General features: G+C 53.4%; 1 protein-coding gene across 1 annotated transcript in view; it reads left to right on the top strand.

The window, feature by feature from the left end:
* Positions 1-3,124: 3,124 nt before the first annotated feature.
* FNDC1 (fibronectin type III domain containing 1) overlaps positions 3,125-14,915 on the top strand; it is a gene marked incomplete at its 5' end in the record, with an annotated part of 72,091 nt that continues 60,300 nt past the window's right edge. The window contains one exon of the mRNA XM_082308019.1: positions 3,125-3,185. Coding sequence (XP_082164145.1) covers positions 3,125-3,185 — 61 coding nt within the window. The remainder of the gene's footprint in view (positions 3,186-14,915) is intronic.

Here is a 14,915-nt window from a genome sequence, read left to right as displayed (position 1 = left end):
TGAGCTGTGAAGAAACACCTGAGGGAAACATAAAACCTTTCAGATTTGTGAACTCTGCAAAGATTCACCCTTTCCGATACATCTATATACCATTTTCCCTCCAGCTGGAAATCACAGTGTTTTGTTCTTTTCAAACCTATTATTTAAAAAGCAGCGAGTGGGCTTGAGCCTGCTGAGCGATGTCAGCTCCCATGGAGGGTCCCCTGCGTTGCCTCCGCCACCCATGACCAGCCTGGGGGAGATGGGGGACATGTGGGTGCTGGAGGGGCACGCTGAAGTTGTGCCTTCTGCCTTGCCAGGGACCACTTGCTCCTGAAAGCAAGCTCAGATGTCCCTGTCAGGGAGTGCTGGCACAGCTACATTGTCCAGTATCTATATCCACTGCAATTCCCAAATGGCCACCATGTTCAACAATATCTTCCTCACACAGAAATGCTCTTGCTACAGATTTTGGGCAGGATTTGGATGTCTGTGACACTGAGATCTCAGACTCTAACAGATCTTCACCCAGTTCTATTTGCTAAAACTTCTGACCCAAATATTCAGATGTCTCAGTTTGGATGGAGTTTTTTTCCCCCAGCTGTCATGCCTTGCTAGCAGAGTTTACCTTCTCTTGGGAATAGCTGCTTCCCCAGGTGAGAACTGCACATGTAGTTAACTAGTCAGTGCTCAAGTCAGTCCTTGATTCATAATCCAGAAAAAGCCTTTAAAAGCTGCACTCGGGGTGCAGATGGCATTTAACATACAAGGTTAGCTAAGCTCAGCACCCCGCTGCACGACTGCTGCTGTTGCACCGCAGGCCCCGTCCCTGAGGAGGCCCCTCAGGAAGGGGAGAACTGAAGCCGAAGGGGGATAACGAAGCAGTGATGCTCAGGCAACAAGGGCAGCATTCAGAGCAATGAGGGGAACAGTGAAAAGTGAGAAGAGAAGAAAGTTACCAATGTTGCTCGTTTCAATGTGGAGCCAACAGGCTGCAACAGGCAGCGATGTATTGAATCTCTAGCATTACAGATGTGCCGTAGCTTGAGCTGTCTGAAACCCTGTCATCTAGAGACTCCTTCTTTTTAATATGCTGCTTTGTTTTTAAAAGCCTCTCCCAGGCTTTAGCAATCAGGTTCTGGGAGGAAATATTCCAAGAGTGGTGAAAGACAGTCTTCTGGAGACCCCCACATCTAAGGGCTGGGACCGGCTCCCTTTGCTTGTCACGGTGTGCCTATGCTGTCGCATTATTTGGCTCCCTGCTTCATTTTGGGGCTACAGTCCCCACCTGGCACATGGCTGCTTAAATCTCAGCTCGCTCCCAGGCTACCGACGGCGATGCAGTGGTCGCCTTGCTCCGAAACAAAACCCAGGTGCAGTTCTGCAGGGGGCTGCCCCATACCCAGTATGGGTGAGCGGGCACCAGGTTTGGCTCCCTGTGCCCTGCAGAGCCCTCCAACACCACCCCCACGGTAACATCACCAGGGTATGCCGCCCACAGCGTTTTGCTCTGAAAGCACCATTCAGCTCACCAGTTAACACTGTCAGCTCCTCATTTTGGACACCACAAGCCGAGGAAAGCGCACACGTGTAACATGCGGGGCCCAACGGAGACTGCGTGCCCGCTGTTAGCAGTGGAGACAGCGGCCGTGTGCTCTGTGGGCAGGGGGTCTGAGCAGCGAGGGCACGAGGGCCGGAGCAGCGAGTGGGGTGGGAGTCCCTGGAGCAGGTACGTCCAGCAGCAGAGGTGTAGCCTGAGATATCGGAGCCGGCTCTGTGCCGGTCCCCCACGCGCTCGGCCACGGGGCTGTGCAGCAGCGTGCCAGGATGGGTGTCTGGGCGGAAGGAGGTGCAGAGCTGGCACCTGGCAGATTCCTGTGCAAAGCTGGGCCATGTTATTTGCCTTTCTTTGAATTGTGCTTCTGCTTGTTTGGTCTGTTTGAGGGTTTTTTTGCCAGGAAATGTGGTGTTTATTTTTCCCAGTGCCTGCAGAAACTCCTGTATCTTACCTCTCCCTCTGTAGCAGGCAACAACTGCAATGCCCCCCCCCCTTTTAATTTTTTTTTTTTTTTTTTGCTTGGTTTCCACAGCAGAGGACCCATTATTGACTGTTGTGAAAATATGGGTCTCATTCAGCAATGCAGCAAAGTGTAGATGGAGGCGGGGGGGAACCAGAGAAGTCTGACTGAGAAGTGCAAGACTGGACTGAAGCAAAAACCCTGGCCAGATGTGGGGTGGAAGTTCAGAAAGAGCAGAAGATGGTATGAAAAAGAAAAGACAACCCTGCGTAGAAGTCCTGTACAGTCGTTCATATTTGGGCTGCAAGGTGGTGGTGGTGGCCCCACAGCAGGAGAACCGATATTCACGGCTCCGTGACTGCTGTGCGGCTGCCGGGCAGCTGCTGCGGGTGCAGCACCCGCGGGCCAGGGGAAAGCGGAGCAGACCCAGGGAAGGCCGGGCTGCGCGGGCGGGCCCGCCGTGCCGCTCTGCTCCCCGGGGAGAGGCTCGGGCAGGACGCGGTGCCCACGCCGTCCCCCACACCCGGGCCTGAGCCCGGCCTCGTGTGCTCCCGATGGCTCGGGCGGGAGCTCAGGCGCGGGTGGGAGGCACGGGCACCCAGCCCCGCACAGGAGACAGGTTGCGGGCAGGCGGTGCTGCCTGTGCCCGCCGGGGGCTGAGCACCCACCCCGGCCGGGAGGGCGCAGGGCCACGGGGGACGAGGCAGAAGGGAGCACGGTGCGTGTGTAGCAGGCGTGGGCCAGCTGAGCCTCCCCGGGGTGCCGGGGGACAGGCTCCGAGCTGCCCGGGGAGAAGTTTTCCGAAGGCGCCAGGTGAGCGCAGGCGAGGGCAGGGGACGCTGCCGGCACCCCCAGCCGGGGCGGGGCGGGGCGGGCAGCGGGCAGGGCCGGGGCGGGCAGCGGGTGCCGGGCGGGCCGGGGCCGGGGCGGCGGGGCGCCGGCGGGGGGCGGAGGGCCGGCGTCCGTCTCGGCGGGGCCGCCCCGCTGCAGTCTCCCGGCAGCCCGGGAGGAGGAGACGGCGGGGCGCGCAGGAGGCAGCGGGGCAGCCCCGCCGAGACGGACGCCGGGCGGGCGGCAGCTCCGCGCCCCGCCGCTCCCGCCGCCCGCGCCCCGCGACCCCCGGCCCCATGGCGGGGCCCTGGGCCGCCCTGCTGCTCCTCGCCGCCCTGCTGCCCGCCGCCGCGCCAGGTAGGCAGCCGCCCCGGGCGCCCGCCCGGAGGCGCCTCCGCTCCGCGCGGCCGTGGGGGAGCCTCTGCCGGCCCACGCGTGCGGCTGCCGGCCCCCGCGGCCGGCGTGCCCCGCTCGCCCCCGCGGGCTGCGCGGCGGGGAGGTGCGGGGCCGTTTCGGGGCGCAGCGCTGAGGGGCGACGGGGTGCCTCGGGGCGTCGCGGGGGGTCACCCCGCCTGGCCGAGCCGGGCCGCCCGCCGCGCCCCGGCCGAGGCACCTGCCGCTGCCCCGGGCCTCTGCCCGTCCCTCCGCCGGCGCCGGGGCGGGCGGAGCGGCCGCGGCAGCGCTTCCCTCCCGCCGGCTGGGGTGGGAGACCCGAGCGGGCAGGGAGGGTCTGCAGAGCCGGGGCGAGCCCGGCGCCGAGGGCCGGGGGGACCCCCGCGGCTGCCGGAGACCGGGGCCCTCCGCAGTCAGCCCGCTGCGGCTCGGCGGCGCTTGGGACCGCCGCGGGGCTGCAGCCCGCAAGGGCGCTCCCGGCCGCACGGGCGCTGAGGGCACCGGAGGGCTCCTTCCCTCCTGCCTCCAGCCCCTCTCTGCCTTCCTCCCGCTGGCAGCGGGTGCCGGTCCCGCCGCCCCGCCTGGGGTCGGCTGAAGGGCCCCGCTCGCTCGGTGGACGGGGCTGACACCGGGCAGCCCCCGCCGAGCATCCCTCTGGAAAGTCGGGCGAGGTCGCCCTTTGCTTCATTCCCGCCGCCGGAGCCCTGTGGATCGGAGCCTGGATCAGCCCGGGCGAGGCTGGGGCTGCTGTCAGGATTCCCCGGGCTCTCAGCCTCCGGTTTAAGCTGCTCTGGAGGTGGGGTCCTGGCGTGGGGTGGCGGATCTTCCCCCTCCTTTCCCGCGTGGGAGCGGTGTGGGTTAACTGCAGCCCCCGCGGCGCCGCAGGCAGCGCCGAGTCCCGCGTCTGCCTCAGCCTGTGCCCGCCAGGTCTTTGCACCAGCGCCCGGCTAGAGGCAGGGTATACAGGGACACGGGGAGGCATTTCAGCACCGGGTTTTAACTGCTGGCTTGCAGTGGCCAGGGCGGTATGGGGACACCTGCGCCCTGGCTCTGGACGCGGTGGCTGCCCCATCTCCAGCCCCATGCTGTAGCTGCAGAGGAGCCAGTCAAGGACGGGAGCATCTTGCTCTCCCAGCACCTCAGGGCTGGGCAGGACCTCATGTCACCCGTGGCTCCTGGTGCGTTTCAATGTGCAGCTAAACAAACTGGAAAATCTGCTTAACCTAGAGCAAGGAAAACATCTTCAAGCCTGGTTTGAAGACCCTGCGCAGCCCTCTCCTCGTGGGCTGCTGGCGGCGTGTGGCTCGCAGGGTGCGCAGTCGCAGGGTAGCGGCAGAGCGCATTTGCAGGAGGCTGAGCACAGAGCAGCTTTGCTGACAGGTGCCCATGTATCCACTGATGTCTCTCTTTCCGTGCTGTGCCCGTCCAGGTTAAGCCTGGGTTCACTCTCCTGGAAGTGGATTTGTAGTAGCGCTGCTCTGTGGCAGTGGGAAATGGAGGGGGAACCGGATCTGCTGTCCCTGGGGCTGCCTGCTGGCAAGTGAGAGGAGAAGGAGGGAAGGGAGCAGGGGAGTTTGTGTGCTGATAGCATGGGCAACATCCATGGGAAACGTCGTAGTCTCTGAGGAAAAGTTAGCTGATGGGCACAGGCAGGCTTTTGCTTCTCTGACTGTGTAATGTCTGAAGTGATTCTAGGGGAGTCTGAAACTTTATGGATGTTACATCCAAAATTTTCAGTGCAGTCTTTCTTCGTTTGCAAGTCCCACACCAATGTGCTGTAAAACCAAGCCAATTTCTGAACAAACCCAAATGTCTTGGCATAGTACTGCACAGAGTGCTGCGTGCTTCCCAGCTACGGACCTCTGCGGCGCACCAAAACCTGCTTGAGTGGGAACGCTGTGCTGTTAACCCCCAGAGGGGCTGTACGGGACGCGGGTGTGGGCTGCACATGTGCTACTTGTCCCTCGTGGTGTGCTGGCCACGCTGGGCAGGCACTGCTTTCCTTCTCCAGTCTAGAGAGTGGTTTATAAGCCACTAAACCCAGACTGTGCCCTGAAGAAGTGCAGTCTCAGGCAGGAGGGCTAGTGGGTGCTGGAGTCCTTTCTCAGGGATTAAAAGCTATCGCTGAGTGTCTTTGCTGCCCTTAGCCTTGCTTTCTCATCTTCTTGCCATGTCTGAAATGGTCCCTTCCCGTTCTCCTGTCCTCGCCTTTCCAGCACGCGCTGTCTAGGTGACCTGTCCCAGACTCACTCTGCGCTTTGGAGCCTTTGCCCAAGTGCTGTGTCTGGGAGATGGGGAGGCTGCCTTGGCTCAGCGGAGGGGCTCCAACAAACGAAGTGAAAGAGCCCTTCGTTTTTTTGTCTGTGGAAAGAAAGAAAAGGTTTTTCCCCAGTGAGGGTCTGGCAGTGGGCTGGTGCTGTCCTTGACTTTGCTTCTGTTTATCAAAATGGAAAGTCAGCATGGGGCATGTGCCTGGGAATGCTATGTGCAATGCTATGTCTCGGGCCAAGGAAGCGTAAGAGAAGGGTGTTGTGCTGGAGCCAGTTTAGGGGCAGATCCCATTTGTGTTTTGCCAAGGCAGATTTTTGCTGCTTGCTGCCAGATCCCGCGTGTGGAAGGATGTAGAGCACATACTGACAGCGGAAAGCAGTCCTCCTGTAGAAACGCTCCTCCGTTGCTTTTATACAAACAATATTCAAGCACCACCTGTGGCCAGTGGGAGAAATTTGGGAGGAAAGTTAAGAAGAGGCTGAGCCCAGAACAAGAGCTTTGCTGACAGCAGCACTAACTCTCGTTTTCCCTCCTTGTCTGGACTGTGTGACATTAACAGAGAAAGCAGAAGGGAATTTTCCACTTCATTTAGCTCTAAGGAATGTATCTTCTCAGTTATTTAGGACAACGCTGTAATGATCTTAACTGTATAGCTCCGCACCAGCCTCTGGGTGTGTCAGAGGTACGAAAGCCCTTGTGCTGTCCAAGTCTGTAATTCCAGCTCTTCAGACAGCACATGGACCAAGGTTGGCTGGACATGTGGTTAAGAAGATGCTTTCAGAAGCTGAGCTATACAGAAAGAAAACAGAGGGGGGCTGAGTAGATCGTGGAGCAAAATAAAGACACGGTATGCTTTCTCTCTGCCTGCAGAGGGAATGGGATCTTGTCTGTATGATCCAGTGCATTGAGTGAGCATTCATATGCCCCAAAAATACAGCTCCTTCCTCAGACACATTCAGTGCTCAAGTGATGCTGACATTTCTCAGGCAGAACACTGAAATGGTAAATGTGGCTTCTGAATCTCAAGATAACTGAGGCTGGACTTTATGTCTGCTGCAAGTCTGTAGCCATCTGCAGGTGGTCCATTATCTTCAGATCAATAAAGCAAAGCAGTGTTTTCACCAGGCTCAATTTCTGGTGCTCTTTGAGGACCCATGGCTTCTCCAGCTGGCAGCTGTGTCACTGTGTCACCCACCTCTCTCCATCACTGGGGAAGTGCTCAGGTGTGTGGCTAAGGTGGCATCGGGATGTGCTGGCATGAGGCTTTGGGTCTCTTAAATTTACACTGCTGCAGTTTAGGTATAACCAGGACTGGAACCTTTTCCTGACCAAAGACCTCCAGAGTGAGCCTGTGTTTGGTAGCCTGACTGTGATCCCAAGTACTCAAAAACCTGCAGCAAAACCAGCACCTTTTTTTTTTTTTTTTTTTTTTAGTTTTGAAATGTCAGGATCTGCTTATCTTGTTTAACTTGAGTTACCTGTCTTCATGAATTAGTATTCCTTAACTCCTCCCTTGCCTGCCCAAGCAAACCGTTCATAGGGAGGTCCATGCGTGTATCACGGGAACATTTACCGCTTGTTCTGTGTGTGATTTCTGCTCAGGGAGAGGAGGGAGCGTGGATGTTTAGCTATGCCTCCCGTAGACTGCTAAGGCACTAAGCAGGTGAAGTGGTTGCTTTTCCAGAGGGAATGGTGGAGACGTTGATGAGCCTTCCTCTCGGGAAGCACCGTGCTGCTGTTTGCTCCCCGAAGCTGCAGGCGTACCGCGCTCTTGTGCAGCCTTGAGCGGGCAGTCCCAGCGCTGCAGACACTGCGCTGCTCCCTCAGGCAGGTACCAGCGCTCCCTGTTGTGCTTTTATCCCCCACTTGTCTTTTATCGCCACTTGTCTTTTATCGCCACTTGTCTTTTCTGTTTTACAGCCCCGTAAAGCAGCGACGATTTCACTGGTGTGTTGTGCTACAGGATTGCTTTTATTCCTTTGAGTGCAGTTGAAATTATATTTGCTTGGAACTATGAGTGTTTTTTTTGTTATTCCCCAAGATGAGAGATCGCTTCACCCCTGCAGCCTGTGCCCCTGCCCAGCACTGGAGGGAGGGATGAACTGCCAAGTTACGAGGCAGTGAAACCCAGAGGGGAGCAGCAGATCTTGAAGCTGGGGAGATCCTTTCCCTCTGGCTCGTGAGAAGCCCAAGTGTTTTGCTTCCATGTGGGCTGAGAACTTGCGTTTTGTCTGTGTTTGCACTGACACCATAGCCTCTGAGGGGTGGTATGGCTTACATTTTCAGGGCAATAGAGGAGTGATGGGTATTTGGAAGAAGTGGGAGGTCATCTGGAAGATCCTTCGCTGTGTGTGATCCAGTATAAAGCCTTTGAAATCACATTTACATTTTCTTATATGTGTTTGCTATACTGCTGCTTATTCTGCTGTGCTGTTGGCTGCAAGACCTACAATCTGTGTTGAATGTTCACAAACTGCAGTGCCAAAGTAAGCACTGCCAAGATCAAGACAGTGGCTTAAAAAGCACAAGATTTAACAAATAAGAGCTGCTGAGATCTTTTGCTTTGCTGTCTGTTCCCTGAGCCTCTAGGACACACGTTTCTCAGTTCTCCTCCACACCCTGGATGTTTAGGGATTTAGAGGGATGGTATGGTTCAGCCTGCATCTCCACTGCCTGCCTCTTACCAAAGGGGCATTTAAACCAGCAAGGGCATTTTGCAGTGACCCTGCACCTGGCAGATGGACTCCTGATGCTCTGACCCCAGCTCTTGCATTTATTCTTACTTGCGGGCACCAGCAGTGTTTGCCTGCAGCACCTCCTTAGTTGGATTCATTTCCTTTGGGGACATACAAGCACCTGGAAAGTGTCAGGTTTCCCTGGTTCCTCTAAACCTTAGACAAGCTTGTAATGAAAAAGAGTTTTTTTTACGGTGGACCACACGGTTGAGTGCTTAACTGCTATACTGGTAGCAGAGTTAACAAGAGCAACATCAAATGGTGTTTACACGGTGGCTCCTTCATTGCGTGGTCTTGGCTTGCCTGGGGAGATGGGAGGTTGTGCTGACAGCTCATGTGCCTCTGGTCCCCAGCCAGACCTGTGCAGGCTGCTGAGCTTCCTCCGCCTCCTTTGTCCTGGAGGGGATCCTGGTACCTGCCTCTCTCCAGACCTCTTGTCCCGTGTCCTGCCCTCCTAAGGCACACGGCTTCTGGGTTTCTGGCACGCGTAGCTCTGCAGACACCGATTTTTCCTCCCCGGTTCCCCAGGACTGCTCTCTGGGGTGTAATGTAAGGTCTTCTCTCCTCCTCTGCCCTTCAGAGTTTCTGCAAATGCATGTTCAGGCTTCAGTGTGTTTTAATCATAGAATCATTAAGGTTGGAGAAGACCCTTAAGATCATCGTACCATTCACAGCATTTTTGGAATGGTTAAAATCTGTGTAGGTTGTACCATATGTTTCCCGAGCAGCAGTCATCATCCCGAGCAGCCCGCCGTTAGCCCTTCATGAATTACATCTGCGCTGCGGGACGTGGGAGCTCTTCTCATGTGCATACCCCGGCTGTGTCGCACCCCCCTGCTGCGGCAAGAGCCGACCGCGCTTCAGTGCCTCTGAAATCAGTCTGCGTGTGTGGCCCCGTTTTGGTGTAGGTGCTTGCATTTGGCAGAGTTGGTCTATATTTAAAGCAGATAGCCCCGAGGAGTGGAGAAACGAGGAAAGGTGGAAGAAAGACCAAAGTCTTGTAGAAATTGTGTGCTCTAAACAGAGAGCTTTTCCTAAACAAAGGGAACGTTGTTAGTTACATGAGCTGGAATACTGAAATCCTGTTGTAAGGAAAGCAGTCCAAGCTTCTTCTTGCCCTGGAAGAAGACCTAAAAGGTACATCCAAATTTAACTATGTAGGTATTAGAAAGCGGTCTGGAGAAGTGTGCGTTTTAAATCACCCCTCTTCACTGAGTAACTTGATCATCAAATCAGCTCTTCATTAAACAGAGCAAATTACCCTTTGAGGACTGTGGAGTGTGTTCATATTTCATTGTTCCAGCGCAGCTATTTCACTATTACTCATCAAGTCCTCTTGGGCATCTCGCAACGCTCCCGGTTCCAGCAAATCTTTCCGACTGTTGTATTTTTCTGGCGCTAAAACTAATTATTTTTTCCACTGGAGGATTTGGTCGTTCTTAATATATACATCTGCTGTAAAATAAGAGGCAACTCTTCAAATGGTTATTTGTCGTCATGTTTACTGTATAGTTGGCTGCCATATTTTGGCTGAAACTGTTTTTTGGGAAAAAGTGCAGAACTGCTGGAGCTGGAATGTTAGTTTGTCTCTGAAAAGAAGGCAAAAATAAGAGCAATTGAATAGTCAACATAATTTGTTGTGGTACTCTGTAAAGAAGTGCTTTATCCCTCCTCTCAGAGTGGCATCCTTGGAAGGGCGTATGTGGCAGGAAGGGGTTTAGTTGGTAACAGGCAACAACTACCGAGTTTACCTTAAAACTCCCACAACAGAAAGCAGCAGATGTGACTGGCAAACCATGCTGCCGTGGCTGGTGGCTCACGGCATCCAGCACCCGGCCCGAGCCCTGCCACCCGCCTGGCCAGCCCTCGCAGAGCCCCCGGGTGCTCCCGCTGCCGAGCGAGGGAAGCGTGGGAGCAGCACACCGTGCCCACCTCTGCCGCCCCACCGGCAGCATCAGAAGCAGCGAGCCCTGGAGGTTTGCTCTCTGGTCCCTGCTTTCCTGCTGCAGAAGTAGCCGGGCCTCATCTTTTCGGCCTTGGGAAGCCAGCATTTAGTTTTGCCTGTGCTGCTGAGGTCCTTGGGCCAGAGCATCCCAGCATGCAGGCTGCGGCCAGATAGATGGGGGGCTGGATTTAGATGCTGTTATTCCTGCTGGGTAGTGTCTTGCTTCACGTGGCAGCCCTGCTGAAATAGCTAACGGTGTCAGCATCTGGCCCTGCATGAGCAGTTGAGCTGCACTTTCGCGTAGTCTGAATGCCTTTCCCTTTCATCACCTTTTGAAGCCATGCCGAGTTTGGTGACATAATTGTGTGGTCTAAAGACCACATTGGATGCTTTGCAGATGGCCCCGCAGCTCACGCACGGAGAGACTGTAGCAGCATGAAGCCGTCGGCAGTCCGGAGACTTGGCAGAAGGCTTGCCGCACTTTGCAGGAGTGGGTGCTCTGGGTTATGTGTACGCAGCCTTACCGTCTGCGTCAGCTGAGCTTCGCGTCCGCTTCTCTCCTCCCTGTGCTATCGGTTTGACGTTTCTGGTCTCCCAAAGTAAATATATTATAAACAATTTAAGAGCGAATGGCAGTGATGGAAAGGGTCCGTCTGAGCCATGGACTGAGACTTCAGCCTGATTTCAGGTTGCATGTATTTTTAATATACGTATTTGGTAAGCGTCTGCAGTCTTATTACTGGGGAGGTGGGCTGGGGATCACAAGACCTGGTTTCATTCATAGGTCTGAGACAGACTTTCAAAGTGACATCTCACCTTTCCTGGGCTCCATCGGCCCTGGTTTCAAAATGAGTTGAATGCTTTTTCCGCACTGTGGTGCTGGAGAACTGCCCAACCTAAGCCGCTGTACTCTTCTGCTTGAAACTTTCCAAACAAGAAGTAATGACTGAAATCTTTTCCGAGATGCTCAGTAGTATCTCTGCAGGGTTTTATCAAACCTCAGTAAGAGACTGTTGGTTTTGTACTGTCGTTGCACGTAGCATCCCTGCAAAGCGGTGAGCTGACTCTCCCCTGAGGTGGAGAGGGGTGCACGGGCTCAAGTTCCCCTCCATGACTCAGGACACGGGTTCTGATGTTGTCCCTGCTGTAGACTGCCTCTTGTCTATTGTGTATTGGGCTGTGATTTGCGATACACTTACACACATGCTTATCTGCTGTGTGTGGTGGTACTCCCTGAAATAGCTGGACACAGCTGAAGGAAGTACATGCATATTATTTTGCTGGATTGAACCTGCAAACTGATGAGGCTTGGTGTCTTCCTCTCCAGTCTGGGGATGTTAATCCAGCTGCACCACAGAGAGGTGCTTGAGGATAAATTCAGCTTGGTGATCAGGTCACATTTCTCTGGTGAAAGAGACTATAAGCACAGGCTTGGAGAGCCTGAAAATGTAGGGTATCCCAGCTTTCCATACATTCCAGCCAGTCAACTTCAGAGTCTACTTGGGACTGTTTAGAAAGTGATTTTTAATTCCTGCTTTTTATTGACTTCTGTGTTCCTTAACTTGTTTGTTTTGAGAGTGAAATGATTTACTATCGATCTAGATACTTGCTGTGTTGTAGGATCTTAGGGCAGCTTTGGTGATGCTGGAGCCCTGCTCCCGAGTCTCAGGTCCAAAGCTGTATGTACGCAGAGGAGAGGGGAAGAGCTGCACTCGGAGAGCGTGGCTGTAAAGACCTGAATACCTTTTCCTACCATGATGACCCACCAAGAAGATCCCGAAGGGCTTCCATCCCTTGAAGTGTCTGGTGCTTGCAGACACAGAAGAAATTGCTCTCTTCCCAAAGAAACAAAGCCAACAGAAAACAAAATTAAACAGAAAAAATAAGCTCTTCTGTGATGGCACAGCAACAGTATTGAAAACCTAGAAAGTCTAAACCTTAAACAGCAATATTAGCAAGCCAAATTTTCTTGTTAGTTAGATGTGTGTAGTACTGTACTCTTTTTGTTTGCAATGTGATGATTGCTGTGCCAGGGCGCTGAGTTCCTGTTCTTCGCTCTTACTGGCTACCGTAAGTCAAGCTGGTCCTCCGGGAGCGTGAGTGCCTGCTGAAATCGGTGTCAGGGGACCGACTGCTCAGCGGGCACCATGTGCGTCTTCGTGAAAGCCCTTCCCAGTCAGGGTCAGAGCTGCTGGGTTTCAGTTGCTGAGTGCAAGGTAATACCTGTTCATTGCCACGAGATGTCTCAGACCGTACGTGCTCCTCAGCTGCCTTCCCAGCAGTTCAGTCCCCGGTGGGGGGACGTGCCATGCCCTTGGAAGTGCTGATTGCTGAGGGCCAGACACCTCCGCAAACACACTCCCTTTCCTCACTTCCCTCACTTTCCAGCAAAAACAGCTGCTTAAATTACCCTCAGGGAGGAATGATGAGTGCTGTGAGACATTGTGGGGTTCTGGTCGTGTTTGGTACCACGCTGTGTAGGTTGGGCTGGAAACCTGAAGCTGATGATGTGACATGGGAATGGGAATGAGTGCGAAACCTTGGAGGGGTGGAAATAGATTTCAGACCACCACTTCAGTAAAGTTAAAAGGGAAATGGCTTTGTATTGGCTTAGATCTTTCCTTGTGGTGGTGGCAAGCAAGCTGTCCCACGTTGTGCTGGCACAGGGCAGTCGTAGCGATGCAGGAAGGCTGGTGTGGGCATGGCTGTGCCTGCACAGTGATGCAGTGGGAGCATGTCTGGGAGAGGATGGTTTCCACACTCCCCATTAGGAATGGAGGGAAGGAACCGTCCATGTATGTGTTGGCGGAGAGGAGGGAGAAAGAAATACAAGAGAAAACAAGTTGGTGGTTTTTTTCTAGCACCAGCAGGGAGAGAGGAAGGATGTCAGCCCAGTGGAGAGAGCTGAAGTGAGAGCTCAGGTAATTGATGGACCTCAGGGTCTGGTGGGGGCAAGCATCAGAGTAGCTGATGGGTTAGTATGGATGTTTCTGAAAGAAGGTGGTGTGCCTGAAGAGAGAGGGGATTATTTTTAGCATTTTTCCACCATTCTACCTGTTGCTTTCATTGGGGAGAAGCAAGTTTTTTCTTAAGACCGGAGCCTTGCAGAACAGGCTGCTAATAATTGCAGTAAGGGTGGCAGAAACAGACCCTATGAATACAAACGTAAGAGCCTCCATAAAATTAGCCATAGGGTTTGCAAGATTTTTGGCAATAAGAAAGGAGCCATTTGGCCTTTTCAGCAAGAGGGGCGTCTTGCGAATATATATTTTAAGCTGCTTGTGCTGTATAAATATATATTTTTAAAAAAACCCAAACTTTTGTTATGGTTACAAGTGGTCCCTGTAAAAACCGAGAAGGCAAATAGTGAAACTTTGAAATGTCTGTAGGATCTTTTGAGTAATTTGGGGCCCCTTTGTATGGAAGGAAATCAGTGTGTTTCAGGAAGCTTTGCTGCTTTAACAAAATGTTTGTGCTACTGAACGGTAGCAGATGGCTAACCCAGAAGACAGTAGCGAGTTGCTTAAGCTACTTGTAAAGCAGTGCAAATTTCTTTGCCTTGCTAGTAATGGCCAGCCTTGATTTGAAGGGTCCAAGCTAGGGCTTTGTCTCTGCTGTCACTGCAGGGCTGCTTCCCCAGCGTTGGCCATGCAGAACGTCCAGATCCAGGCTGCCCATAACTCTGTTGAGTAACATCTCCTTGCATGCCATGCAGGTCTAGTCAAAGCCCTGTGACAGTAGAAGATATTAGTCATAGATGTAAGGGCTGGTTTTCAGCAGGAGCTCATTATAGGGGCTGGCCAGTGTTGATGACGGGATGTTCAGAGCTCACAAGCAAAGCGGGCAATGCCGTATGGGTGTTTTGGTATTTGAAAGCTTCATTCCTCTGAACTGCACCAATGCCAGCTCAGCATCAGAGGGTTACCTAGCAGCAGTCGGAGAGCATACTGTATCAGTACACCCTTTCACTCCATCCCTCCTTCCAAATCTCCCACTTTGTGTGCTCAAACAACGATACATGAATAACACAAAATAGAAGTCCATGCACATTAGTAATGTATGGCTCTGGCAGGCTGCTAGCTATGGCATGTTAAAGGCTCTGAAAGTCTACAGTGGTCCTTCCCGAGTCTTGCTCTCCTGATTTTTGCAGAGGCTTTGTTGACTTGAAGGGTTGATTTTCTTCTCCGAATGTCCCTCTTGCTGTATATCCCACTGGTCAGGGATACTCTATGCTGCGTGGGGAGAAGCCGCAAGTTTTGCACCTCAACATTGGAGGCCAAACCATCAGTTGCTTTGTAGATATTTGTGTTTTCAGTTCTAGATATCCCTGGGCTACACCAAGGAAGATGGCATGGATTCTCTTTTACAAACCTGAAGAGCTGTGAGTGTATCTTTTCGATATGTTCAGCTGCTTTTCAAGCGTATTAATTGGGTAAAATCTTTGCTGACCATCCCAGCTAGTAGTTGACAGACCATGATGTGTTAAACTGATGTGGTGATTGCAGGTGGCTGCTGCCATTTGCCTCAGTCGTGTCTGCTCAGCTATGGTAGGACTAGTTATAGGGTAGTGTGTAATACAAACCAGGGCTTTGCATGAAGACATTGCTTTGAATATGACTGCAGAAGTTTGCTTTTTGAAAATGAAATGAAATAAGAAGGTCATTTATTGGTAATGAAGATCTGTGCGTATCCATTTCTTCTCTGAGCCCAACCTAGTGCAGAGCTCCTGAGAACAGCGAGAAT

The sequence above is a fragment of the Platalea leucorodia genome (assembly GCF_965183815.1).
Source record: "Platalea leucorodia genome assembly, chromosome: 3".
Lineage (NCBI taxonomy): Eukaryota > Metazoa > Chordata > Aves > Pelecaniformes > Threskiornithidae > Platalea > Platalea leucorodia.
Note: the sequence above shows the minus strand (reverse complement) of the source record. Positions and strands in the feature narration are given on the sequence as shown.